At 47.2% G+C, this 27,264-nt stretch overlaps 11 protein-coding genes; 8 read left to right on the forward strand and 3 right to left on the reverse strand.

Annotated features, from left to right (window-relative positions):
- Window positions 1-4,075: 4,075 nt before the first annotated feature.
- Window positions 4,076-5,449, forward strand: FFUJ_13120 (uncharacterized protein; the record flags this gene model as incomplete). XM_023575766.1 has 3 exons in its annotated part: window positions 4,076-4,354; window positions 4,406-5,216; window positions 5,265-5,449. The coding sequence occupies 3 exons, from the start codon at window positions 4,076-4,078 to the stop codon at window positions 5,447-5,449; spliced, it is 1,275 nt and encodes a 424-aa protein (XP_023429026.1).
- A 1,572-nt stretch (window positions 5,450-7,021) lies between these two features.
- Window positions 7,022-8,352, forward strand: FFUJ_13121 (probable CYB2-lactate dehydrogenase cytochrome b2; the record flags this gene model as incomplete). XM_023575767.1 has 4 exons in its annotated part: window positions 7,022-7,698; window positions 7,745-8,071; window positions 8,123-8,249; window positions 8,302-8,352. The coding sequence occupies 4 exons, from the start codon at window positions 7,022-7,024 to the stop codon at window positions 8,350-8,352; spliced, it is 1,182 nt and encodes a 393-aa protein (XP_023429027.1).
- Window positions 8,353-9,087: 735 nt separating this feature from the next.
- On the forward strand, window positions 9,088-10,722 carry FFUJ_13122 (related to tol protein; the record flags this gene model as incomplete). The annotated part of the gene is made up of 1 exon (XM_023575768.1): window positions 9,088-10,722. One exon carries the CDS (start codon window positions 9,088-9,090, stop codon window positions 10,720-10,722), a length of 1,635 nt encoding a protein of 544 aa, XP_023429028.1.
- A 610-nt stretch (window positions 10,723-11,332) lies between these two features.
- FFUJ_13123 (related to triacylglycerol lipase V precursor) lies at window positions 11,333-12,999 on the forward strand (the record flags this gene model as incomplete). XM_023575769.1 has 2 exons in its annotated part: window positions 11,333-11,916; window positions 11,967-12,999. 2 exons carry the CDS (start codon window positions 11,333-11,335, stop codon window positions 12,997-12,999), a joined length of 1,617 nt encoding a protein of 538 aa, XP_023429029.1.
- Window positions 13,000-15,404: 2,405 nt separating this feature from the next.
- On the forward strand, window positions 15,405-15,942 carry FFUJ_13124 (uncharacterized protein; the record flags this gene model as incomplete). XM_023575770.1 has 2 exons in its annotated part: window positions 15,405-15,590; window positions 15,649-15,942. The coding sequence occupies 2 exons, from the start codon at window positions 15,405-15,407 to the stop codon at window positions 15,940-15,942; spliced, it is 480 nt and encodes a 159-aa protein (XP_023429030.1).
- Window positions 15,943-16,101: 159 nt separating this feature from the next.
- FFUJ_13125 (related to acetylhydrolase) lies at window positions 16,102-17,833 on the reverse strand (the record flags this gene model as incomplete). XM_023575771.1 has 2 exons in its annotated part: window positions 16,102-17,479; window positions 17,532-17,833. The coding sequence occupies 2 exons, from the start codon at window positions 17,831-17,833 to the stop codon at window positions 16,102-16,104; spliced, it is 1,680 nt and encodes a 559-aa protein (XP_023429031.1).
- Window positions 17,834-19,210: 1,377 nt separating this feature from the next.
- On the reverse strand, window positions 19,211-19,867 carry FFUJ_13126 (uncharacterized protein; the record flags this gene model as incomplete). The annotated part of the gene is made up of 1 exon (XM_023575773.1): window positions 19,211-19,867. One exon carries the CDS (start codon window positions 19,865-19,867, stop codon window positions 19,211-19,213), a length of 657 nt encoding a protein of 218 aa, XP_023429032.1.
- Window positions 19,868-20,390: 523 nt separating this feature from the next.
- FFUJ_13127 (related to carboxyphosphonoenolpyruvate phosphonomutase-like protein) lies at window positions 20,391-21,200 on the forward strand (the record flags this gene model as incomplete). Its single annotated transcript, XM_023575774.1, has 1 exon — window positions 20,391-21,200. One exon carries the CDS (start codon window positions 20,391-20,393, stop codon window positions 21,198-21,200), a length of 810 nt encoding a protein of 269 aa, XP_023429033.1.
- A 690-nt stretch (window positions 21,201-21,890) lies between these two features.
- FFUJ_13128 (related to TOB3 (member of AAA-ATPase family)) lies at window positions 21,891-23,999 on the forward strand (the record flags this gene model as incomplete). The annotated part of the gene is made up of 1 exon (XM_023575775.1): window positions 21,891-23,999. The coding sequence occupies one exon, from the start codon at window positions 21,891-21,893 to the stop codon at window positions 23,997-23,999; it is 2,109 nt and encodes a 702-aa protein (XP_023429034.1).
- A 249-nt stretch (window positions 24,000-24,248) lies between these two features.
- FFUJ_13129 (uncharacterized protein) lies at window positions 24,249-24,878 on the reverse strand (the record flags this gene model as incomplete). The annotated part of the gene is made up of 1 exon (XM_023575776.1): window positions 24,249-24,878. The coding sequence occupies one exon, from the start codon at window positions 24,876-24,878 to the stop codon at window positions 24,249-24,251; it is 630 nt and encodes a 209-aa protein (XP_023429035.1).
- Window positions 24,879-26,120: 1,242 nt separating this feature from the next.
- FFUJ_13130 (related to phenylcoumaran benzylic ether reductase) lies at window positions 26,121-27,130 on the forward strand (the record flags this gene model as incomplete). XM_023575777.1 has 2 exons in its annotated part: window positions 26,121-26,719; window positions 26,779-27,130. The coding sequence occupies 2 exons, from the start codon at window positions 26,121-26,123 to the stop codon at window positions 27,128-27,130; spliced, it is 951 nt and encodes a 316-aa protein (XP_023429036.1).
- Window positions 27,131-27,264: the final 134 nt, after the last annotated feature.

Raw genomic sequence — 27,264 nt, forward strand, 5'->3', positions numbered from 1 at the left:
GAGGATGACAACGGATCCGCAAGTTTTACGAATGGACAAGTTCAGACAAGATAATGTGATGATAATACTACGTAGTCAAGTGTTTTCGGTGTTTTTGCTTGTTTTTGGTATCTCGTTATATGACATATCCTCTCTCGCCATTACCTATGACGCTGTATCACTCCATCACCGACAAAAGAGGGCTGGAAGCCATGAAACACAATTGGTCACATGGGATTAACCACCGAGATGACAACCCCGTTTGCATACATACGAAAGGTGGACACCTCCAAAAACCGTGCGGAGAGGCCGAGCCAGACTTATTCGGCAATACGGCACCGCTGTGCTTCTCAGTGTAACTGCCGATCACCCCGGAATTTACGCTTATACCACTTTAACGTTAGGGTTTGACATAACATTTTAAGGCTCCCTGTTAAGCTTACCTTGCACTGTGAAATATGGGGCCATCACACCCACTGGCTCTGCGGGGAGAGACAACTAACACCTAGAAACACCAGCGGGCTAGCAAGGGCAGAATGTAGGCAGAACTTTTTTCTCACAATCCCCGCTTACGCTGCAACTCAGTACAGAGAAAACAGAAACAAGTGGAGGCAGAATTGGGGGAGATACATGCCGAGTCTCCATCTCGATAAGTGACCTTGGCGTTGGAGGTGAAAGGTATTGGCGTTTCTTGGTCACATCTAGGAGAGGGTGCACTTGGAAGTGTAACGATGACCCATGATGGTTGTTGGTTTAATCCCTCGTTGGTCCATGCTTACATGCATCGTCTGTGTGAGTTAGGATTGTTCTGGAAGTTGATCGCCGTGGCACTTCTGTAACATCGTCCCTCTTTCGCCAGTCACTTTTGCAGTCCGACTGTTTTTCTTGGTTGGCGATCATTTCGACGGGATGACCTCACTAAGTGCGTCTTGACTGACTCGGGAAATAATCGCCTTGGCGCCGAGACGCTTTCTCGATGAGGAAATCCGTCGCATCACAGCCGACTTCATCTATCGTCAGTACCAACGGTTCAACCATTTGAAGCTATCGCTGAAGACCAGCCAAGTTCCTGTAAGATGTTATGAAAGGCTGCTAGAGATACGAGACAACATAAGCATGTCAAAGCTTTACGAGTCGAGTCTTCTGAGTCAATCCTCCCTCCGTCTTTTCCCCAAAGCGAACAAGGATTCCCGGCTCGGTTGGAGATTGAATCGCGGGGGCTAGGCTGCATCTGCTTCTTTAGTCACAAACTCCGCGCAGCATTAACCCAACAAAGTAATTGGCTAGAAGAATCGACGCACTCTTCATCGCACTGATTGGTTCTTGACCCCCAAAGTCTCGACGTTCTAGTGGCGGCTCGTACGATATCTCCAACCTCCACTCCACTTGAGGGGAACGATACACCTCTAGCTGGGGGTTTCGAATGCCCGAGGTTAATGCAATCTTGACTTTTTACTGAGATCCGGGGTATCTGGGGCTGTTACGCGTGTTCAACAGACAGAGATTAGGGCCCGTGTCGGAGATAGCGCATGGGAAATGTCGGGAACACAATGTAACAGAGTCCAAAGTGCTACGGTTCCAGACTCCGACGATGCATCGAGACTGGGGACACGAACGAGAATCTCCTATCATCCCAAGCGCCCGCACCTCTAGCGTTTTCGAGAACATTTCCCAATTATAACTCATATAGCTCTTCTCCACGCGTTGGCAACCTTCTTCTCCAAATTGTGGCAAACTTACCCCTGCCAATACGTGGAATGCTTCCGCTTATACCTTGATAAGCATGTATGCTTTTTATTCGGATCATTTCGGGATGTGGGAGGATGGTATCATGATAGTGGAAAATTGTTATCATGAGAAAGGGAATGAGCTGTTTTGATGTCTGCTTTTGAGTCATCTTCCCCATAAAGAAGCTCAGATGTTTCCGCAGGTCCGAGATCTTAAATCTCAACCCCATAATCTGAATCTTTCTCCAGGCGTTAACCATGTCTGTCATACCACAGTTGCAGTATCCCCAGAATACGGGCCTTATATCACCTGATTTGAGATACAGCTGAGATGAATCCTTCGTTAATCTTGTGTTATGGAGCTGTGATCAGATGTTAGCTGTACATTGGGGACGCTTTGACTCCAACTTTGTAAACGCGCGGAACTACGAGTCCGTTGCGAGTATAGCCTGATGCTGGGGTCATAGTGTTGCGATTCGACGGTGATGTGATTTGGGGTAAATGGTTCCAGACTATCGTTGAGGCATTATGGAGTAGTCTCTAGATTGTGAGCTAGGTATGTCACCCTCGTGGCTTAAAGTTTATGCTCGAGCCTTCTGTTAGTGACGGAGACTAGTCATCCCTTGTAATACTTTCTGGACCAAACAGCAGGGATAGAGGATAGCAAGGTCGGTTGCGCAAGATCGAAACCCAGCTATGTCCAGACATTCAGGCGACAAGTCTAGAAGACCACGTCCCGAGACATCCGAAGCTTCCAGACTGAGCTAACTTGAGTGCACTACACGTGGTGTTGTTAAGTGTTCCACTGGTTTCAAGCCACTGAATTATGTATGGTTGAGTCGCCGCTTCGCTTCGTGAGACCTGCTTGGTAAACCGACGATGCGGGCGCCGAATCGCAATCCTTAGCTTTTCAGCTGTCCCACCGTCCTGGGCGAGACGAAAATGGACGGTAAAGAAACGGCTTGTCGTTATCTCTTGACAATTTTCTTATGAGTCAATCCGAGGAGAAAGACATCAAGTATTCAATGTGTCTGTAAGTTAGCGTCAGTGCAAACCAGCTTCTCTAAGTAGATAACACTCGTATAGCGAGTTAGTATTTCGAGTATAATAAACGACGAGGGTGCCACCATGTTAGAAATTACTTGTTGAGAAGGGGTCAGATCAGTTTATCTATATCAAAGCTTGATACCGAGGGAAAACAGCCCAGCTCCATAAACTTGAGAGACATGACAGTATGTGATAGTTTATAGCTCGAAGGGTAGACCCACGCGGTAGTCTTTGTTTACCTCTCTTTAAATCCCTTCGAAGTCCTCTGTTACCTACTTGGATTTCTCAAGCCGGTGCCTGGTGCTGAGGGTCTAGGTTAAGCTATTTAAAGAGAATACTCTTCGAAAAGACCCAATTCACGAATAAGAAGCTCGCCAGCACATCAAGCAATGTATTCAAGTTACTATAGGTAGAACGAATGATTATTACATAGTTAAAAGGCATTCTAGCCAGAATAATATCTCTAAGAAGTGCCGACTCAGTTCATCACTTCCGCGTATTCCTACTTGACGTTCCCGTGATGGTCTAACATTTCGTCTTTCAGCAAGTCAAGAGAAGATACAGCTTATGAAATCACAATAGACTCCCCGATACTAAGGCAATTGCTGGTTTCTTGTGTACTTTGAGTCATCACAGAGTCCCACTGTGTGTTTCTCGTTAGATTTCTGTAGGAGAGGAAAGATAGCATCTCGCTAGCATGGATGCCAACAACGGAACTCGTGATATTCCACGTGAGTCCGTCGTGGACAAAGCTCAAAATAATATGGGTCTTGACAGACACACTGTATCACCTTCTGTTCAACGACTGTGCCAGAGGTCATAGCGAATAATCCTATCGCTTGAATTTGTGGCTTAGCCAGCCTTACGAGGCCCTCCGAGTCACCTTTGGCTACGCGCAAGATTCTACTGGATGGCTCGGACCTGAATCGGAAATTTATAAAGTTCCTTCCCAATAAAACACCAACGTCATTAGTTGTGATCTTCACCGACGCGCGTCTGACTGGCTGCTCCGTTTCCTCTAAACGCTAGCAATATTCTGATTGGTTGTAGTTTGAAACTAAACACCCTTCGAAACAAGTGTAGATCCTTCGCGTTGTAGGATTATACGAAAACCGGCAGTGTTCCAAATTCGTCATTGGCCGCGGCGTTCGAAATGTTAGTAATTACTCATTATTTAACTTTGATCAGCTTGAGTAGCCACGTTGGCCATGTAATTTACTACCGAGAAGGAGCGGAACTTATGGGGCTCTTAAATATGATACAAGTTGCGATCAGCCCTGTGATGTGCTACCGTGACTTGTAGAGTAATCAATATCTCCAATATGCTCAGTCTTCTCGTGAAAGCTACGACATGCATCGCTTTGCTATTATGCCTGACTTGGTATGGACAGACTCATTTTTACCGTGACCCTGGTAGTGTCTTCTTCGATAAAGCACGAGCATACGAGACACGGTACTCGAAACATCGGAAAGCTGAAGTTGAGAAGCTAATAAACTCGTATCCGGAGCTGAAAAAGCCGGCCCCGGGCCAAGTACGAGATGGAAACAAACTTCTCTGCATAGCACTCAGTTCTGTGAAGCGTGAGACACATTACCTCCCCGTAAGTACTACCTAAGATAGATGATTATGCTCAAGCTCATTGGGATAACAGATGACAATAGGGAGCATTGTACATGGCCTTTCGAAGGAAGAACGAAACGACCTCCTTATATCCATCCTGATAGCGGAAACCGATCCAAGACGCCATCCCGGCTGGAACCACCAATGGCTAAACCATGCAGCCGACGACATCTTCACCTACGATGTCAACGATACGCAAGCGAAACATCTGAGCGACCTTGAGCAAAGCGGGAAATATCAGGAAAAAGGCGTATTCGATTATACTTACGCCCTCGAACGATGCTACGCCACTGGCGCATTATACGTTGGCATGTTTGAGGATGACATTATTCTTGCTAAGGGATGGTTTATGAGAATTCTGCAAGGACTGTCAGAGATATCTGACTCTAGCAACTGGCTCTTCATGCGTCTTTTCAACCAAGAGAGATCAACAGGGTGGTCGAGTCGGGAGATTGGCGGAAACAACGAATTCTTGATAATCCTGGGCATCGACATAGGAATCGCAGCCTCAGTGTGGCTTGTACGTCGACATTGGCGAAGTTCACGCAAGTATCTTGACATGGAGACACTCGCAGTGACAACCTTGATACTGGTACCGGGACTGATAGTACTGCTGTATCAGTCGGGAAAAGCGTCATTATTTCCCCCACCCCCAGGAATTTTCAAAGAACCTTTCGGATGTTGCTCACAGGCAATGATTTTCCCACGAGCTCAGGTGCCTTTAGTGATAGATAGCCTGAAGGAGAGGAAGGAAGGGCAGATAGACTTGATGCTCGATGAGATTGCTTCGAGCAATGGTCTTGATAGATATGCTTTGTATCCAGTTCTGGCACAGCATATTGGTGAGTTTACCTAACGGCGTTGAAGACGGCTAGCTAACAACTTTCAAGGAGTCGATTCAGCAAGGAAGACAGCAAAAGACGAAGCACAAGCCATCTGGAGCATGGCCTTTGAAAACCACAACCCCAGAACTCTCAAGAAAGAGCACAACAAACTCCTTGAAAATTACGAAGTGTGGCGTGAGAAGGTGGAGCAAGATACTCTTGACTCCATGTATCTCGATGAGTTATCATAGTCTTTACTAGGTAATAAAATTAATCATAGAGTGAGGTTTCCTCAAATAGATAGAACTTGATTTTGGTATCGATTTTCCTTGTACACTCATGGCAGCTCTTCGCTAATTCCAATCGTGATATGTATATGCACTGTATCACTTGGAAGCCTAAGGCTTTTAGGAATCAAAGGTCAGTTGCAACTTCAATTCTGACATCTTCAGTAGGTAAGAATAAGCTCGCCGCCATCGCCTGTGTAACGCATGTAAGTTTTGAGGATATGTTAATGGAGAAGGAAAGTGCCGGTAAATAATTATATTCAAATTTCTTCCGTAGGAGACCTTGTGTACTCGGCCCGTAACTCGGCCTGTTTCGGTGGCTTCACCTTCGGAGCATTTATAGACTCGGCGAGTATACCGACTAAGAATAAGGTTACTATTATGCCTATACTGAATTGTCCGTCGGTGATTTTAAATCACGCCAATAGGGCGGATGAAACATTCAGCATAGATAACAGGCATAATCCGGTGTTTCATGATCCAGAAGAAGCAAAGACTTATTTTTGAAAGGATGAGTTTCATAAAAACCAACGCAAAGGTTTCGGCTGATCGGCTCATGCGCCAAGAATGTCACTTCGATCAACGACTCCCAAAGAAGTAATTGCTTCATGCTGCTTCGTCTATGAGTGGATAGTCCGTGCCAGATTAATCTTTTAAAGTTTCGCCTTGCGGGACGGAAAAATTACCATGTTGCAAGCTAGCCTGTCAAAACGAGATACGACGATCATTCCCTTTATCAACAATAGTACAAATCTTTGCTTAAGATGGCGGAATCTGCCTTGTCTTGAAGGGGCTTCTACTTTCCTGTTCCAGACGCTTGGCCGTTGTCAAAGTGGATGAACTCCACAACTGTTGGATCGTGGAGTTGAGGCTAAAATGACGGTTATTCAGCATCCCACTTCTTCGCGGTCAAGATGGGATGGATAGTGGAGTATGGGATGTTGGCGATATCAGAGAGTGAAATGTATCATTCATGCAATCAGTGAGGCTCTTCAACGTCTGGACCAGCTATTTGGGAGAACCAGGTCTTGAGTATTAGAATCAATCATCAAGGTTTATTGATATCATCAGAAAGATCGTGGGAGCAAAAGAAAAGGACTTTAAAGAGTTCAACAATACAGAAGACTAGCACAATTTTGATATCAGTGATGCTCATTAATACCTAGTCTAGACTAACAACAAATCTTCGGCGAATATTTCCTCATGCTCTCCTTGATTTGATGGATCTTATCAATCTGATCAAGGCATCAACCCCCACGAGTGTCGCAGGCTAGATCCGAGAAGGCATAGCAGTGCCCACTCTTCATTAACCTCAGGGCATGAAGCTCCACCAGCAAACTCAAGGACATGCCATAACCGAAGTCTTGTCCGCGGGTGTCTTGGGCCAAGTATTTCCATTTATCCAGACGTATTTCCTCCTGATGTTAGTTCTGATGTTTTGGCTCTTCTTTCACTCATTACCTCACTCTCCATTTTCTTAGCCTAGGTGCTACAGTCATTCTTTACCATAACCTCCGGCAGGTAAATCCATTCATTATGCGTACTTCAACTCTCATTGCCTCTCTGGCGGCTGCCGTCTCTGCCTATGAGCCCTGGCTCAACGAGCCTGACACTGGTCTTAACACTTACCTCGCTAGCACCAACTGGACCGAGGGCAGCCGACCTCTTCTCAAGGATATCCGTGGTGTCCCTGACTTTGACTTTGCTGCCCGCCAAGTCTTGACTGATCAGCAATACGCTTTCTATCGTACTGCTGCTGCGGGAGAGTGGGCCTACCGCAACAATCTCAAGGTATGGGAGAAGGCCAGACTTCGACCTCATCAACTCGCCAGCGTGAAGGGCCTCAACGAGACTCTTGGTGTTACTATCCTAGGCCATAACTTCAGTGCTCCAATTTTCATCTCACCTGCCGCTCGTGCTGGCTATGGTGACTCTGACCGTGGTGAGCTCAACTTTGTTGACGCAGCTGCTGATGAAGATATTCTCTATGTTGCTGCTCTCTATGCCACCAAGACTATTGAAGAGATTGGAGCTCAGCGCAAGAAGCGTGGCAACACCATCTTCCAGCAGATCTACTCCAATGCCAACCTCTCTGTTACTTGGGATGCCATGAAGCGTGCTGAGGACCAGGGTGTCAAGGCTTTTGTCTGGACTATTGATGCCCCTGCTACATCTACTCGTCACCGAGCTGCTCGCTATGATACCACTAATGCGTATGTTCACCATTTTCTAACACTAATATCAACTAACAAACTTCAGAAATGGTGCCACGTCTGTTCTAAGCTGGGATCTTTTCAAGGAGATCAAGTCTCATACCAAGCTTCCCATCATTCTCAAGGGTATCACCACCACTGAGGATGCCCTTCGCGCTGTTGAGGCTGGTGCTGATGGTATCTGGCTCTCGAATCACGGTGGTCGTCAAGTCGACTACTCTCCCTCTCCCCTTGAGATTGCATATGAGCTTCGACGCAACGCACCTGAGATCTTCAAAAAGACCGAGGTTATCGCCGACAGCGGTATCCGTTACGGAAGTGATGTGATCAAGCTGTTGGCTCTTGGAGTTAAGGCCGTTGGTCTCGGCCGTCCGTAAGTTTTCATTTCATTAACTGCTTAGGAAATTTGCTGACATTCTTCAAGTTTCATGTACTCCAACGTCTATGGCGTGGAGGGCCCCAAGAAGCTTATCCAGATTCTCAAGACCGAGATTCTTGCTGATGCGGCTCAGATTGGTATCACTGATCTTCACAACATTCCTTCCAAGGTGGTAAGTTTAGTCAACTATTAGGACGGAGACCAGTCTAGCTAACAAATACAAGCTCAATACTCGTGCCCTCGAGCGCGATGTTTATCTCATGGACGAGAATTAAGATGTCTCGCAGCCCCAAGAGACGCATTGATAAGAATTTATATGTATATATCTTTTCAGTAGATAAATATCTGGAATTGCAAAGTGCTCTTATCGAGGTACTCGTAGTTCTCCGTTATTAGTCAAATTGCTAGCCTAGTTGATTGGTCAGGATACCGAGCTGCATGGTGGCTTTGCTGACTATCATGTGCTACACTCTAGACTTTCACTTCCTAAATCAACGACTCCCTGTCTCGTGTCTCCCAGAAGCACAAAGAAAATCGCGCAAGGGGCGCTAGCCATGGAGGGCAGAACCTCTGTTGAATTGAGGTGCCGTGTTTGCCGTCGCATACCATGGAACCTTGAAGAATGGCAGGCATCGGCTGCTATTCAGCACCACGACTCTTTCGAAGCCCTTGAGACATCATCTGCCAGAGGCTGTTATCTTTGTCGTAGTTTTCGTGCTACAGTATACTATAGTCTCGGAACCATGGGCCTGAAGTCTCCTCCAGCAGGTCCTTGTTTCCTATGGTTGCCCACGAAAGGTTACATTGGCCTATCCTGAAGAAGGGATAATTTCGATGCGGGTAATTGGCCTGTAGTCTGCAGATTCTACGTTGGAGATATCCTGTTTCTCCTTGCGATATCCGTACATGTCGTCAGAGCTGACGAAGAGGTTGCGGTAAGTTGATGTGATTATTCATGGCACTCTCAGAAATTAACGGAAGAACAGAACGCTGCTCCAATATCATTAGACATGGCCTTGGGACCTGATTTAAAAGATGAGCTTTGTGATCAAATTCACGATTGTATCAACAAACGTGGCGTTCATCAAGAATGCGACGTTGGGTGGTTTCGTCAAGATCTCAACCCAAACCCACCAACACGCCTCATAGACGTCGATACTAACGACCCCAGTATCGTCAGACTCATTGTAACCGCCGAGGATTTGTGCAAAGACCTAGTGCCTAAGTATCTTACTCTCAGCTATTGCTGGGGCTCTACCAATGAACACGCCAAAACTACCCGAGCAACAATAGCTGCAAGGCGCGAAGGGATCTCAGTACATGACCTCCCGAAGACTATACAAGATGCTATCCAACTCACACGGCTATTGAAGTTTCGATACTTATGGATTGATGCTATATGCATCATTCAATCAGATCTCGAGGATGTGTACCTTGACGATTGGAACACAGAAGCACCGCGCATTGGATCATACTACCTACATTCTAAATGCCTCATCTCGGCATCCGCTGCGTCGGACAGTAGCCAGGGGCTTTTTGTTGAGCAGACTGCTCGAAGTTATCCTCTGAGAACGTGCGCACTGGCTTTCGACAATTACAAACAAGAGTATATTTGTCTCTCTGTACCTAGGCCTTCACCTTCAGAAGATTGGTCAGCTGAGCCGCTGGGGTCAAGAGGATGGTGCTTACAAGAGGCTGTTCTGTCACCTCGGATCCTGCATTGGTCCAAACATGCTCTGATATGGCAATGTAACGGCACAAAGAAGAGTCTTATGTATGGAAGCGACTTGGACACTGCTCAAGACATCAGAACCAGTAGGTCGCATATCAGCCTTGCCCAAGAACCTGATAGTGCAATGAGCGACGCATGGACAGAGCTCATATCCAGGTACTCCAAGATGCATTTCACATTCGAAACTGATCGACTCGTTGCAATTCAAGGCTTGGCTAACCGACTTGTTGACCTTCATGGTGGCGAGTACTTTGCCGGAGTATTTCGTTCACACCTTGCTGATGGGTTGCTATGGAAGAATTCGTACGACAAGGCTCACAACGCACTGGCCGGGGTACCCACCTGGTCGTGGGCTACAAGGTGCCTCAATATCTGGTTTCTTCCAGTCTCACATTCCTTCATACGGTTCACGAAACCAAATGTCTTCCCGGACAACCACGGCCCCATAAATCTCGACACTCCTGAGAAATGTGCTCTTCGATTTGAAGCTCCACTGATCAACATAAACCTAGGAAGGCCGTTCACGGAAACCGATATTGTTTCAACAGTGCAAAGGCCTGTGTTTGCATGTCATGTAAGCTTCACAGAAGACAGTGAAGACGAATACGCCGTGAATTTCGAATATGATGCCGAAAGCCTGATGCCTGAAAGTTTTGAAATACTAGAGGTACTTTTCCTCGGACTGCACGCGCTCCATAAACTGCGAGGATTTATTGGCCGGAGTGAGTTCGAAGAATCAACTGTCGTTGATCCTGATACTATAGTATCATGCGAAGGGATTCTCTTGCGAAGGGCAGGCCAATACTATGAACGTGTGGGGAGACTTGATTTTGACATGCCCAAGAATTACAAACGACGGATAAAGTTGAAAGAGCTGATGGACAGTAATAGAGCGAATGTTTGTCTTATATAGGTAGCTGAATATTATATTCGGCTTGACACAAGGACATGATGTTTTCAGAAGATAGCTCGATGGCGTTCTTTTCTTAGGCCGGAACTTACCGTGTCCTCTAACAGAAAGAACAGGGCGGAATTCCTGACATCATAAGAATGGATCAATCTCCTTTCAGCCTCGAATTTTCATTTCGTCAGAGGCTGTGCGAACCTACAGCCCCATTTGGAAGTAGAGCTGAAGCTCTGCTCTAAACCCATTTGGGCCTCATGTTGCGATACCCTTGTAAAGCCAAGAACTACACATCTGCATCTGACCAATCAGACAAAGCGCAGTATGCTACCAAGTTAAGTAAGGTCAATATCGCCTCGACGAAGTCAGAGTCTCTGTCTAACTCTGGACTTGTCATTGGCTGTTTACTGGTATTTTGGTGTCTGAGCCACTGAGAATAGGCGAAGCTTGGATATTTAATGCTTGGTGATCTTGACAGCGGAATTAAGCTTGTTTACTATGTCTTGGCTTCTAAGCATAGACGAAGGCGATGACATGGTCAAAGATGAGGTGGCTGCTGTATAAATAGCTCTAGCTCTTCCCGAATCTCGATTATGTTACGATATCATCGGCCATCATCATGGTTTCCTACAAACTTCTTACAATCGCTCTCTACGCGGGAGCAACACTCGCGCTTCCACAATCTAAAACCGCCAGTAACCCAACCGCTACCATAGACAATGGTATCATAATCGGAACCTCAACGTCCATTCCTGATTCCAAGCTCAAAGTCAATCAGTTCCTGGGAATCCCCTTCGCCGAAAAGCCTATTCGCTTCAGTCCCCCAAAGCCGGCCAAACCATGGGATTATCCCTACAATGCCACCGTATACAAGCCCGCTTGTTTTATGAAGTTCAACTATCCTGAAGAACGACGAAATCAAACGATTGAGATATTTGCTACACCTGGACCCCCAGCTGGGACTAGTGAAGATTGCCTGAACTTGAACATTTTTGCCCCTGCAGGTGCAAAACCCGGTTCAAAGCCTGTTGCGTTCTGGATTCATGGAGGAAGCTTCAGTCATGGATCTGGATCTTTGCCTTACTATGAAGGATCCAAGATGGCGGGCTATGAAGACCTGGTTGTTGTTACTGTAAATTACAGGACCAATATCTTTGGATTTCCTGAAACCTACGATTTGCCTGAGGGAGAGTGGAATCTTGGGTGAGTGAGACCTCGCATCCCAACCATATTTCCTTACTAACATGGCCCAGTTTCCTTGACCAACGACTAGCCCTTACCTGGGTGCAAGACAATATCGCTGCCTTTGGAGGAGATCCCAAGAAAGTCACCATTTTTGGTGAAAGTGCCGGTGCAGGAAGTGTTGATGATCTTCTCACGGCTCCACCAGATCCTCTCCCTTTCCGCGCGGCTATTCTGCAGTCGGGTTCTGCCTCAACAAACGTTACGCCCACTGGCTCTTGGAAGAATGCAACCAAGCTAGCTGACTGTGACAAAGGTGACTTTGATCAAGTCCTCAAGTGCATGCGCGGGATCCCAGCTGCCAAGCTTAAGGATATCATCGAAAGGGGCATGCTTGATTTCGCACCTCTCAGCGATGACGGAGTCACACTATCAAACTATCCCCGCGACATCCGGCTCAAGTCAAAGAACAACCCAAAGCTCATGGCCCGAGTTCCTGTTATGTTGGGTACAACAGCAGATGAGGCCAGAATCCCCAATTTCATGAACATCACCGTAAAGGATGCTCTTAAAACCTTGGCCCCGGGGATAAGTGACTTCCAAGTCTCGCTCCTCAAGTTCCTCTACCCCATCGGATCTCCCGGAATCAACAACGAGTTCGACCAGGTTACCAGAATGGCCACTGAAATCGGCATGCAGTGTCCCATTCGCTACGTCGCGGAAGACTTCGCTGAGGTAGACATAAAGACCTGGCGATATATCTACAACGCTAGCTTTTCCAATACTGAGATCTTCAAGGGCAGTGGAGCATATCACTCTGCAGAGATTCCAACTCTCTTTGGGACTTTTCCCGAGAAAGATGCTACCGAGTTTCAGGAGAAGCTAAGCAGGGAGATGCAGAAGGCTTGGGGCAAGTTCATCAGAGATCCCACTAATGGCCCTGGGTGGGAACAAATTTCTAATATCGGTGTCTTTGGAGGCGGCGTGGGACCTGATTCTGCCAAGGAACCAGCCAAGGCATTGGAGGTTAGGAATGCGAACATCATTGAGCCAAGATGCTTAATATTCAAGAGCATATGGGAGAAGGGTCAGACAAAGGAGTAATGTCATTGTTTGTAGGCCACATTCGTACAAGTTAAGAGGTCGTTGACTTTCATTGAAACAGTTCCACCAACTTTCCGTGTTTATTTGTATATTTATCTTCATGTCCAATGATTTCATATCGGCCAGTTGTACATAAAGAACCTAGACAAGATCAGGATTACACGCGGCCTGTAATGTATGGCTAGTGCCTGGCCGTATACACGAAACACTTATCCTTATCTCTTATTACTATCTTGACCCGGCACAGCATCATTCACTACCGGCTCTTAATAAGCAGTGACGAGAGCTCCCATACGCCTCTATTCTAGATCTTCACTCATGCTGACATCATTGATTGGAATCTGAGTTTTCGCATGACTTGCAATCAAGGCCTTTACCGATTTATTTTCCTGTTCCACATCTGTAAGACCTTGAAGGAGTCGTGGGTCTCCTTGTTTGAGCATGTCCTTCAGCAAGCGGAATGTAGAAACGACTAGGTAGCTTGCGTTGGCTTGCTCTGATAGACCTTTAAGTGCGAGGACGAGTGTTGACTGTAGGGCCTTCGTGGCTTCCGGTGATCATTACTTGGCGGAGGATATTGTGCCCAGTGTCATGAAGCCGAGGAGAATGTGGTACTGAAGTATGAACGGTTCAATAACGTGTCTGAGGTAGTATAACCGTGACACCGTCTCGAAACGCATATTGGTATCTGCAACGACATGATCCGCGCCGAAGACCCTGGATAGTTGTCAACGAATCTCTACGACTCTCGAGTCCCCGAATCCTTCTAGCCTTAGCTAAGAACTGATACTGCAGCGCTTGAGGCTTCCTAAACTCTGTGCGGTATGCAGTTTTGGTGTATACATGCTATAGCCGTCAGCTAAAGTGTGCATCTAGGTTCTTCAGCAGACGCATGCTCCAGCGAGGACTGCATTGACGAGATACAATGAACAAAAGTTCTCGCGACCAGCGACTATGTCGTCTAAGAAGTGGTCCTTGTGGAAAAAAGAAGTACATCTTGAAAAGCCCCCAAAGCAAGTTCTCGCTCGCTGGAACTATTTTCCATTGCGAATGCCTCAGTGTATCGATGCGCCGCTCTATCGATTTAGCAGCCTGATGCGGTGCCGTGTTTTGAGGTTGGTGACCGACTGTTCCCGCATTCAATCCAGCATTCGAGTTACTCCCCGCCGCATCCTCATTAACCATCTCATAGATACGAGATTAGGAGTAAGAATTATTCTCGCTACGCAAGTAATGGGGTATTTCAGGGCAGAATGTGAAGCTATATCGATGCCATGTTTGGGGAACAAGTTCTCGTTGGGAGAGCAGTCGCATAGAAGGCCGCGCTTGATACAGACGGTGGACCGTGGCTCTTGGCCATCGCACAGTTGGTGCTACAGCTCAAACAATTCACCCGCTCAAGATTTCCATATGTTTACTCTCACTTTGCGCTTCTTGCAGGCTAGACAAGCGGTGTCGACGTTCTTCCTCTGGGGAGGCAAGGGTGTTTGAGACTTGCCCGTGCTTCCATTGCGAGGGTCCACGATTCACAGTTGCCCGCCCTTGAGGGTCCATTCGATAGCTCAGTGTTTGGAGGGACAGTTATTAGGTAGGCAAAGGTACTGGTCAAGCTGGCCTTTCTCTCCTCGAGCAACATTATCGGCCCGGCGGATGCGCAGGTGCTTGGTTAGGTGGTACTTATTTACAGAGGCCTCGGTGTCTCACTTCAATGACATCAATTGGTGCATCTACGAAAGAAGAGGTGACTGGACACCGACCGAGTGGCAGTGACAGTAAAGTTTATGGCGTCATGGTAGGCTTCTAGAATAGAAGAAGGCCTCCCAGTGGCGTGCTAGTAAAGTAGCCTTAATTATAATATCTAGATATGGATGTTCAACTTAATCAGGCATCAACTTTACATTAACTCAAGTACCAGGAAGCTCTGGTATACTGCCATGCCTTTATGAAAGGTCTCGCTTGGAACCAGTAGTTTATCCTTGAAGATCCATTTATATCCTTGTGTCTCAAGTTCTCGACACCGGATCGAGAACAAAAGAACCGCGGCCCGTCAGTCTCACCTCCGCATCCGGAACCACGCACATCACAACCTCATGTACAAGGTCTGCCGTGCTTCATTTGGCGAAAGATAAGCGAAGAGTCAGTGTTTCCACAGTTACCAAGGTCTAGCCAAGTAATGACATAAGAATTGCACTTGCGTGGAAGTATAAGAAGCAGGAGTCGTCATCAGAGTGATCCCTTGGTTTGAAGCTTTCTAGAAGCTGCAGTTACGACCTTTCAGACTGTCTATCGAATGAATTGATCTTGGAAAACTCTCTAAGCAAGCAGTAAGGAACGCTTAAAGCGCCATCGTTACTCATCTCTATCGCTGATGTTAGCCTGAGACATAGCATCACCACCTGCTCACAATGTTCACTAAGACGGCCATTATCTTGCTAGCATCTTTATCGCAGGGAAAAGAAATTTTGAAGAGACGTCACGATGAATCAACGCCCATCATAGATAAATTCCCATGGTCTTCCTTCCTCAACAAAACAGGCCTCGATCCGCTCCAGTATCTCAAACCTCCGTCTGACGACACACCCGAGACACTCGTCTGCACTACGGCAAGATCTCCAATCTCAGACATTCGACGTCACTAACCATGATCAGGAACCCGGTCCCGATCGAATCGCCTGCCCAGTCGCCATAGCCGCATGGTCGAACTTCACCGATGCAGAACAGCACATAAGCATCCCAGGTGGCCAATGCCTATCCACGACAGAAGAAACCTGCCGAACCGTTGCGTGTGCGCCAAGAGGAAATGTCACGGTTCAAAGTGATGAAATAACAGGACGAATGTGGAACCCTGTATCGACGAAGTGTGTGTTTGGTGGCGTTGGGGGAATATGGCAGAATGATGGGTCAACTTTGGTCATTGAGATGGGATATGCAAGTCAAGAGTAAATCAAGATGTATTCGTACTTTACAAAAGAGTCTAGCTGGTATCCGCATCCAATATCCTTACAAATCCAATATGCCTTTCCTAACCTTGCGCCAAAAGAGGTATCTCCAAATAATCCCACCCAAAGGTCAAATCGCTTTCATAATCATTTTGTGTTCCTTTTACGCCGCAGCAGCACTGACAGCTCCGGTCATAGAAGGCGGAGCTCCGGGCAGATCCTCACTAGGATCAAGCTCGCCCTTCATCTCTTCCTCGCCCTCTTCGACCTTCTTCTCAGTTGTCTTCTTTCCGTCAGCGTCTCCAAGACCAATGATGTCGATCCATCGCCAGAACTCGACAGGGTTGTTGCCGCTCTTGTCAAAGATGGCTTGGTCATTGTTGATGCCGTCTTTGCAGGGATCACCGTTGGCTTCGTTGAACTTGTCGAGCTTATCGAACGAAGTACCGTCAACAAGATCTCCGGCGAATGTGCGACCGACGGGTAAGTTGTTCTCGCGAAGCATCTGGAGCTGAGCGCGGAGGTTAAGACGAAGCGCTCGCTCGGGCTGCTCAGCCTTGAAGATCTTCTGCGTCAACCACGGAAACAGAATTCCAAAGTCGGACTGGTTGAGATGTGCAGAGTTGCCGACATAGAAGAAGTTTGGCTCTGACATCTTGTAGCCACTGGGCCGCTCGAATAATTGAGGTGTAACGACCTTGACGGTAGGATCGGGGCTTAAAACACGCGCCTTCATGTGAAGATGGTCGGTCCACTTGAAGAAGTGCTCCGATTCGACTGCCAGAATAGCCTTTCCACCAGGAGCGCTGGCCTTGTCGGCATATGCAGGTAGCGGTAGGTTGAATAGAGGCGCCGAGTTGGGAGCCATCAGTGGCATGCACCACATGTCGAGCAACATGATGAGGGTCTTCTCAGTAACCTGCTTTCGAATATCACTGCCCTCAGCAGGGACAAAGATGGGCTTCTCCATAGCAGCTACCTCTTGAACATCAGCGTAGTATGTGCTCTTGAGGAATTGTGTCATCGTAGCAGCTCCAAAACTGTGGCCAGCAAAGATAATGCTTCCAGGATCCTGGATATTGCATCGACCGATGAATTGATCGAGGCTTGGGGTTGAGCGGTTCAAGTTGGTCAATCGTGTGCCATTGTCAACGGCGAGCATGGCTTGATGGATCATACCAAGCTCCCAGCATCGAATTCGGAGTTGGGCTTCGCGGGCTTGGTAGACTTCGGGGCTGACATCGTGGGAGATCTTCTCGTAGGGGACGTGGATTCGGCCGTTGGAGGTGATGGTTCCGTTTTGCTTCTCGGGAACTCGAATGAAGCTTGCGACAGCGCTGCCATCGCGATGCTCAGGGCAGATGACGACGATACCGTGAGAGGCAAGGGAGCCTGCGATGTAAGAGTACGAGTTTCGGCATCCTCCCAGACCGTGGGAAAAGATCATGGTCGGCCATCGCTTGTTCTCGGTCAACGATTCGAGGAGCTTCGCATTCTTGTGGGCTGGGATCGTAGTGTAGTGAAGATGTCGGGGCAGGAATCTGTTGACTGTCAGCGCAAGTCATGGCAACACTTCAAATTTGGCACACTTACGAAAGGAACTCTGCCAGCATAGGCCCAATACCGAGGAACTTTGTGTATGCAACGAGATGCTGTCGCTGAGGGTTGGGCAACCAGCTGATGTGCTTCTCGTGCGATTCGGGAACAGCTGGGTAGAACATGCGATACTGAACGGTATGGATCTGATCGACGCCCTCGGGGGCAGCGCTGGGCGCTTCAAGTTCAGAGATAGGAATCTCGACATCGACGGTGCCAACCTTGTAGGGCCCTGTGTATTCAGGGAATGCAGGAATCGGGCTTAGGCGTGAGAGGTAGGACATTTTGGAGGCGTTCATGATGAAAGCTGATGCGACGGTGCGCAATAATGAAGTGTCGCTTGTTGTGTATCGATCAAGGATGAAGAGAATGAAGAAATAATAATCGTTAAGTGAAGTCAATAGTGATAGAAAGTTTGTGCTTAGAAAGTGAAAAGACAGCGAAACTCCGTCGGCGATTGGATTGCTCGTACAGCGCAAATAAATCTAATTGTGGCTGTATCTTTTGGGTGACGTTTACACGGGCCGGGACGCTATGACAAGGGTACAGCACTGGTTTCACATGCAAGTAAATGACCAAACTATTCGCTGAAAGAGCCAGCAATTTCGACAATGGGAAAAAAAGGGGGGAAGCAAACAACATAAATAATTAATTAAAAAGGAGTAAAAGAAAGGTTTCACAGCATCATCGTCAGCATCATAAAACAAGGGGCAAGTCACGCGACAAAAAACCTGCAAAGGCATGGAAGCATTGATCTATTCCCATTTGGTGACCGAATTGGCTGTAAGTGTCTTGTGCACAGTTACCAAGATCTCCTAGATTTTTTTGGGTACAGCGACTAAAAAAAAAAAGTTATTGAGGATCGACGTCATGATAAGATGTCATAGCCACGTAGACGCCACGATCGCCCCCAGGCCGAGGCAGAAAAAGTCCGGAGATTCCGTATTCCTTGGCATTTTTGTTGGAGAATTTTCATGGGTTTTCTTGCAGCCATTAACGGGGATGATCGTCAGGTCCATCGGTCTCTCGGCCGAGTTCAAACGTCCGTGATAGCTTCGATGGTATCATTTGCAAACTCAATATGCAGATTTTCCTCTAGAGCTTTCCCTGATAGACCGTGGACGTCGTAGCATCGTCAAACTCTCTCTGTTCTTCCAGTGATAACATGCAGCCCCTTTCGAATAATCTCCTTCGATCCTCTTCTGGAATGACCCCCATGATATCCATTTTGTCGTTCTCCTCTCCATGGTCTGCAGTCCTTACAGAAATCATGCCCACACTCAAAGTAGTCCCATCGCCATGGTTTAACATCCTGCTTGCAAACATGACCCTCATTAGGTCCCTTTCCGCATCTGCAACAGATCCATCCTCTCATCATGCACTCTTTGTATGCACATCCGGCCTTTCCGCAGGGCCGTAGCGATCGAATAACAGTAAAGTCAACGCTCCCGCATGAGCATTCGGAGCTGTTGGAGATTTCTTTTCTCGTTGTGCAGTCGATATATCGGGCTTTTTCTTCGTGCCCGCAGGCATAATGTATCCATTCGCAGGTGCACATTGTGTATCATTTCGCAGTTGGAGTTGAAGATGCAAGGAACCCATACCAGCGCGAGACAGAAAAGCAGCCCGGTCAGTGTTTGTAACCCGCACAAATCTCCATTCAGTGACACAAAGATCTACGCGAATTCCTTGGATTTCGGCCGCGTCATTGTCCGTTTCTCGATCTTTGCATCACGCTCCATGTAAGTCTCCACAAACGTTCCGAACGACCACTTAAACTCCTCCTCAGCTTTTACTCTGAATCCAAGCTTCTCGTACACCAGCTTTCCTTTGGGTGTAGCCTCAAGGAAACATGGAAGACCGTCTGTGTCTGCACGCTCGATGCCCCAGCGGAGAAGTAAAGTGCCTGCGCCTTTGCGTTGCCAGGTCTCGTGCGTGCAGATGACTTCGAGATAATAATGAGGTCTATCGCCCATGAGCCCGCGATGGCCTCTTGTCATAGCGCCAAAGAACTCGACAGCGAGATCACCATTTGCTGGCCATGCCTCGGCTGGTGGAGGGTCTTGAATTGGGGCACCGGGGAGTGCCCATTTCGCTAGCGAAACTACCTTCTCATCTTTTGAGTCTGGGGATGATTTGTGAGTAACGACGAGTAATTCACACAGAGGGTCTGCAATGTCATCCGTGAATGTCTTCTGGAAGAAGCGATCTGAGGCTTCGATGTCGGACGTAAAGACACGACTTCCGATAGATGTGTCACCAAAGGCTGAGTAGTAGACCTGGCACATCTCAGGGATGTCCTCTGGGACAGCAGGGCGCAGCTGAAAAGGCATATTCGCGATATTGAGTGATACAGTGAGTGAGAAGATGATTCAGTGACAAAGTGGTGACACGATTCATAAATATTGTGACACTGCTGAGCCGTCCTCTAGCATTGAATCGCCATGGGACATCCCCACAAGCGAATCCCAAGCGGAAGGTCTAGCGAGGCACCCTTGTCCATCCATATTGACGGGAGTGCTTGAAGATCAACTGCGCTATTTGAAGGGAAAGTGATTATGTTGGAGGATATGAGGAGTCTTGAATCTGGTGAAGATCATAAGAAAGATGCCAAAAATTGCAATCATTGGTGTTGAAAAGCCTCGCTGATGCGGTCGTTATAACTCAACTAACCCGTCTTATGCCGCATTACCCCGTCCCCCGCGCCCTTCACATCAAAAGCAACACACTAAGTATTGACATGTACTATGTAGTATGACTCCTCAGTCTTGGCTTATAAAGATCGTGAGAAATGTTATAATTGAGAAATAAACAAAGAACTACCAACATCGTATACATCATCAAAATTTATCGACCATGTCCAACGACCTCGCCAAACAACTGAAGGCTCTTCACAAGCCATCATCACCAGTTGTCTTCCCAAATATTTGGGACGTCGCTTCGTTCCAAACCGTTACATCACTCAACAATGGGACTTCTAAGCCAGTCAAGGCTCTAGCGACAGCGTCTTGGGCCGTTGCAGCAACATACGGTATCCAAGATGAGGAGCTCACCCTAGAGCAGAACATGGAAGCGATTAGCAAGGTTGCACCGCTCGCCAAAGCGGCTGGCATTCCGTTGTCTGCCGATTTACAAGATGGGTACGGGTCTCAGATTGAATCTACTGTCAAGCGAGCTGTTGAGCTTGGTGTTGTCGGCGCCAACATCGAGGATGTGAGTTCTGAAACAGGCGAATTCTACCCCATCGACGAACAAGTCCAACGTCTCAAGGCAGCTCTCAAAGCTGCCTCTGACGCAGGCTGTCCCGATTTCGTCGTCAATGCACGATGCGACACCTTCCATGTCGACACAGGCCTCTCAGAAGCTGAAGCGATGAAAGAAGCTATCAAACGCGGAAAAGCGTACCTTGAAGCTGGTGCTACCACAGTGTTTTACTGGGGTGGCTCAGGACGGGGCCTACGAGATGCATGGGTTAAGACCTTGGTGAAAGAGCTTGATGGAAGGGTTGCGGTCAAGCTGGCGCATAGAACCAAGGATGCGCTGTCAACCAAGGAATTGGGTGAGATTGGTGTTGCGAGGATTAGTGTTGGGCCAAGTCTGTTTCTCTTGGCGCAGGCTGCTATCAAAGAGGCTGCTGCGAGTATCCTCGATGGTGGAAATTTGTAATTCCTCATTCACGGTAGTACAGAAAAGACTCTTTCGACAATATCTCTGATTATTCGTTGGTGTAGCTTTGTTGCCTGCAATGATGTGAGGTTCACGTCGCTCAACATTCGTGTCTCTGCAGATCCTAAATCATCCTCAAACAACACCTCTGATGACACTTTTGGCCATCCAATCCCGGGCTCAGTAACCTTCAGATGGAACTTTGGTCAGTTACAATGGTTTTTCCAGTTTTGAGGCGGTGTTGGATGCCTGCAGGCAGCCTAAGCCTTATGGGCCGGTGCCTGGTTCTAGATCCATTGACGGGCTGTGCTGCGATCAGCACGGTCAGCAATTGCTGCAAATGGTCGCCGATAAAATCATTCAGCCTATCAGATGATTACGAGAGGCATATACCCGCTGTTCACTGTTGATTTTCGCTGGAGTAGCTATTCACAGCTCGACTTGGCATTCCTTTTTGCGGGTCTGGGCAATGCCGTGTGAGTAATATGCCGTCGTGCCTACAGATGGACGCCTTACCTGAGGCTGAATCGGTGTTATATTATGTATAAAGAGTAACATACAAGCTGCAGTAAAAGTCATCATCTTAAGTTTCTTCACACTTCTTCACACGCCTTCATCTAATCCTCCTATCTCTACTACAAACGCTATTCTTCCCTCACATAAGTTACCATCAACACCAATACGTACATCATGACTACCGACACTATGGACTCAACCAAGAGCAGCGGTGACGAGTCTACCGTCATCCTGACACCTACAGACACAGAACCCAAGGAGGAGACCACAGAAACCAAGACAGAACAAAAGACAGAAGACTCCAAGTCAGAAGAAACACCAAAAGAGGACGAAGAGAAGAAGGAAAAGGTCATGGTCGGTCTCCTCACAGAAAGCAAAGATCTATACGCAAAGTTTGATAAGAACGGAGACCGATCATGGACAGACAAGTACCCCGATGATCTTGAGGAAGCAGCAGAGAATGAGGAGACCCAGAAATACGCCGTCATCATCCGCAAGCGAAAGCCCAAGGAGGCTGACTCTAACAAGCCCCTCGACATTGACTCCCTCGTTATCCAATCTCCATACCTCAAGCGCGTTCTCGGAAAGGTCTTTGAGGACTATCCCGGTATCGTCACTGATGTTTCACGCCTCAAGTTCCATGCTCCCTTTGAATGCTTTGTTCATCGCTGGGGTCAATTCACTGCCGCGAAGGATGACCCTAACTATGATCAAATCACCCGCGAGCATGTCTCGCTGTTGCATAAGATCATGAGGGATGAGTTGGGTGAGATTATTCAGCTTCGGGAGGATTACTTCAAGAACCGCGCTGTTGCTTTTGAGCATGTTTGGACTCTTTTCCCTCCTGGTTGCACGGTTTGGGGTTCTGTTAAGGGAAGACCCGTTGCTGTTCGCTTCGACTCTGGATACCTCGCAAAAACACAGTGCGGTGGTCTTGCTTACATGATGAACTGCAAGGGCATTGATTGGGATGGAAGAAGCATGGGATGGTGCGATATCACCATGCAGATCAATGACTTCCCCGGCACTGCCCCCTTCTCGAGCCTCTCATGCTATCCTCTAGAGTACCACCCCAATCATGATGCAGCACGAAATATGCTTCTCGAACGTGGACGCAAGTTTGAGAGCCTTGCGGGCTATCACTACAAGGCATACAGTGGCACTGCCATCTGGTGGGTCAATGCGTCCAAGTCTCGTAAAGAGACTGTCAACTCACGCATTGTCATCGATGGAGCGAACTGGGAGAAGCAGAACCCTGATCATACTGTTTGGCTTAACTATCTGACTGGTGAAGGCCCTGTCGCCAGCAGTGATCGGGATAGTGATGCTGGCAATGATGACGACGGCGACGATTGCTATAGTGATTGTTACAGCGACTCGGGCGCCAAGAAGCCTGAGTTTGATGATGACCAGCGCGCTCCTCTCAGCGAAGAGCAGCTCATCATGACGGGTCCTATAGTCCGCGGCTATGCCCTCAAGAACAAGCGATGGATGGAGTTCTTCATTGATGATGTTACAGAGGTCAAGTTCAACGACAAGGCCTTTGACTCGCTTGTTCTTCCTGCCGATCAGAAGGAACTTATTCTCGCTTTCGCCCAAAGCCAGGTCAAGTTCAAGAATGTCTTTGACGATATAATCTCTGGAAAGGGTAAGGGTATCATCATGCTCTTGTCTGGTGGTCCCGGTATTGGCAAGACACTGACTGCTGAGTCGGTGGCTGAGGAGATGAAGGTTCCCCTGTACATCATGAGCGCTGGTGATCTCGGCAGCGATGCCTACGACATCGAGGAGAACCTTCAACGCATTCTCGAGATGGTGGCCAACTGGAACGCTGTCCTCCTTCTCGACGAGTGCGATGTCTTCCTCGAGGCTCGCTCAGCGCATGACATCGAACGCAATCGAATTGTTTCAATCTTCCTTCGCATGCTCGAATACTACGAGGGTATTCTCTTCCTCACCACCAATCGCGTCAAAGACATGGATCAGGCCTTCCAAAGCCGAATCCACATGTCGCTAGAGTATCCTCCCCTCGACAGCACCGCCCGAGAGTCTGTCTGGCGAGGTTTCTTGAGCCGCGCTATCAGTGTAGATGCAAAGATGGAGGGCGAATCTGCGCATGAGATTAAAGAGGAGGAGATCAAGGCTCTGGCTGGTCTGGAGCTGAATGGTCGACAGATCAAGAACGTCCTCAAGACGGCGAATCTTCTGGCTTGTCATAAGGGAGAGAAGTTGGCGTTTGCTCATTTGAGGACAGTTTTGAGGGTTGAGGGTCACTCATTGTAAGGTGTTAGGTATTGAAGATTTAGCGGGGTTATTGGAGAACTGTAAATAGATATAACTCTTGTTGCGCCATGCAAGCAGCCGTTGCCTAACCGCCGTGAGTAATAGTGCAAGTAATAACGACAAAGAACCCCAATTACCTTCGAACAAAAGACATCCCAGACCTTTTCCAAGTCCAAAATACTGTGTTTCCTAGGAAAGCAAAGTGATATTACCAAAGAGTTGTAGTGATACCCCCGCCTGCTCCTATAATTACTCCTCCATGTCTCTCTTCCACTTAACCCCGTGGATCTCGGTCATGAATTCCTCAACCCACTTCTCGAAAGGCTGACACTTCCAATTCAAGACGCCGTGAACCTCAAGATCCCAATTCCGACGACCCGCGTGACGGAGATCAGAGAATAGCATACGCAGAATTAAGGAGAAAGCCTCAATATCCTTTGAGGGGAGATTGCTGCAGTACTTCCTCACTAGACAGTGAGCTACGGGTCCCAGCCTATCGAGAAATCGACTTTGCCTCAGGCTATTTTCTATGAAACCCAGCATGTACTTCCTCGCGCTGGCGTTGGGGATAAAACAAACCCTATCTGCACACGTCTCGCCGTCAGGATGCTCGCGTTGGCAGATCTTGAACTGCATGTCCTTGCCGAGGATAGGACATGGGGGTGCACAGTCATACTCTTCATCTGCATATCGATCGCTATCGTCGTCCCAGGAAGAGTTAGGCGGCCGACTGAAGGCGGCATAGTAGTGTTGGGCGGACGATGAGTGAGGTGGAGAGACGGCATCCCTCTTCTTAATGAGGAGGTTGTGAAGACCGAGTTCGATGTCCTTGTAAAGCTGTGTGCGATAGAATCTGGCTCTCTCATCTGTATTTGCCATCTTGAATATAAAAAGATTGTGGGTTTCTGTGGGAATAAGTGTTTGCATGGGACTTCGGGTTTGAGAATGTGTAAAGTGTGATGAAATGTGGGAATATTGCGAGTCTTTGAGGACGAGAGTGTCTCGAGAATAATTACTTCTTGACAATAGATGACTTGCACAGTCGGAAGGAAGAGTCCTTTTTATAGAGACCTCAATATATTTTGGTTCAGATAGACTTCACATCAATGTACAGTAACTTCAATATAGGAAGCTTATTTGTTGAGAAGTTCTTTAGAACCACGAAATATTATTTTATAGCACTTTATAGAGTTACATTTACATAAAACTTATTAGGAATAGTGTTGGCTAAGAAAGGGTATTTTAAGATATTTTTTGGTGTCTTAAGAAATTTATTATAGACTGTTAATATTGCCTCTTTCACATTTTTATCCTTTCACTTAAACCTGTTTATCTATATTTACTCAAATTAGTATGTCTTTAAGCTATCATGTTTGACTCAGAAATACCACTATTCACTGCCCATGATTGAATCAGGTCAAATTACTACTAAGAATTTACACTGAATAAGAGAACGAGGATCTTCTCAAATGGTGCAGCTATCAAGATGAGACTTTCACGGGAATGTGAGCGCTGCAAGTCTTTTATTACCTACAAAACATAATATAGTCTCTCGATAAACTAAGTTATAGCATTAGTTGAGCCTCGCCATAGCTTTTAGACTTCATTTATAAAATTCACACAGGGTGTGTAAAATAAAGCAAAGAAGCAATATTGAAGCCAGCCTGGCTTGCCGTAACCTTCAAAGCCACCTAAAAACAAAGGTTTGGTGAAGTCGAAAGTTCTCATGATATTGATATAGAGGGTATTGCAATTCTCATGATAGTTGATTCAATTGAAGTAACTCAACTATCGAGGCTGACAAACTTGGTCTACCAACCACATTAGGCAATTCACAACAATATATCGTGCTCAACCCCGCCTCGGCCCGCTATAAGCAGCTGAAGTGCGTGAGCATTTCAACTTCTTCATGTAGGGCGTGATAACAAAGGGCGCGCTTTGACATTAGTTCCTCTCCGATCATCATTCACTTTCCAATCTAGACAAAGTCAAGAACCCTAATATCCAACAGCTTATAAATTCAATACGGGATCATAGCTTATAAATCCAACTTCGAACCATCTATAAACGCAGCCCCTACCTGCGAGTATTGGGGGCATTAGCTACACTCAAACTATCAAAATGGCAGAGTTTCAACCCAAGAGTATTCTCATTTTTGGCGCTACCGGTAACATCGGACGATATATCACGAATGCTATCGCCAATGCCCAACCAGCATTCGATCAGGTGGCCATCTTCACCTCAGAAGACACAGTTACCAGAAAACCAGAGTTGATCAAAGAGCTCAAGTCAAAGGCCGTCAAGATTATCACAGGAGATGTCAATAATACTGAAGACGTAAAGAGGGCTTACCAAGGCGTTGATACTGTCATCAGTGCGGTAGGACGCAATGTCATCGAGACACAGATCGAGCTCTTTAAAGTCGCAGCTGAGTCTGGTTCAGTGAAGTGGTTTTTCCCTTCAGAATACGGCACAGATATCGAATACGGGCCTCAGAGCGCCAGTGAGAAGCCTCATCAGCTGAAACTCAAGGTGCGAAAGTACATCCGAGAAAACGCCAATGGTCTGAAGTATACCTTTGTCGTTACTGGGCCATATATCGACATGTACTTTACCCTGTCGCCTGATGTTATTGAAGCTGGAGGGTTTGACCATAAGAACAAGAAGGCGGTCTTGATTGATAATGGGGAGGGCAAGATTGGCTTTACAACTATGCCTGAGTAAGTTTCAATGAGATCACTCTCCAAGTCTTTCTAGAGCTGTAGCTAATGTTCTCTAGTGTTGGAAAAGCCGTAGTCGCTGCTCTTCATCATCCCGCAGAGTCTTTCAACCGTGCTCTGATCGTCCAATCCTTTGTCGTCAACTCTAAGCAGATTCTCAAGGAGCTTGAGAAGCAGACGGGAGGTGAGCCATGGGAAGTTTCAAGCTACACTCTCGATGAGTTGAGGGAAGCAGAAAAGAAGGGGTGGGCCTCTGGAAATCCCAAGGCTGTTTCATATACCCTTCGGCGAATTTGGTCTGAGGGGGGCACGCTTTATGAGAAGACGGACAACAAGAGGATTGGACTCAAGGAGGAAGATCTAGAAACTCTGGAGGATGCTGTTAAGAGGGAACTTACGACTGGATACTGATCAAAACCATGTAGAGATCCCAAACATGTATATTTTGATTGCAAACGCTGAGCTTACTGAGCTCTTCGTATCTGAAGTCCATAGTGAAAACAAAAACAGTCCAGTCTCATCTAGGATTCATATGTTGTGAAACG

This window comes from Fusarium fujikuroi, chromosome FFUJ_chr04, assembly GCF_900079805.1.
Source record: "Fusarium fujikuroi IMI 58289 draft genome, chromosome FFUJ_chr04".
In the NCBI taxonomy this organism is placed as follows: domain Eukaryota; kingdom Fungi; phylum Ascomycota; class Sordariomycetes; order Hypocreales; family Nectriaceae; genus Fusarium; species Fusarium fujikuroi.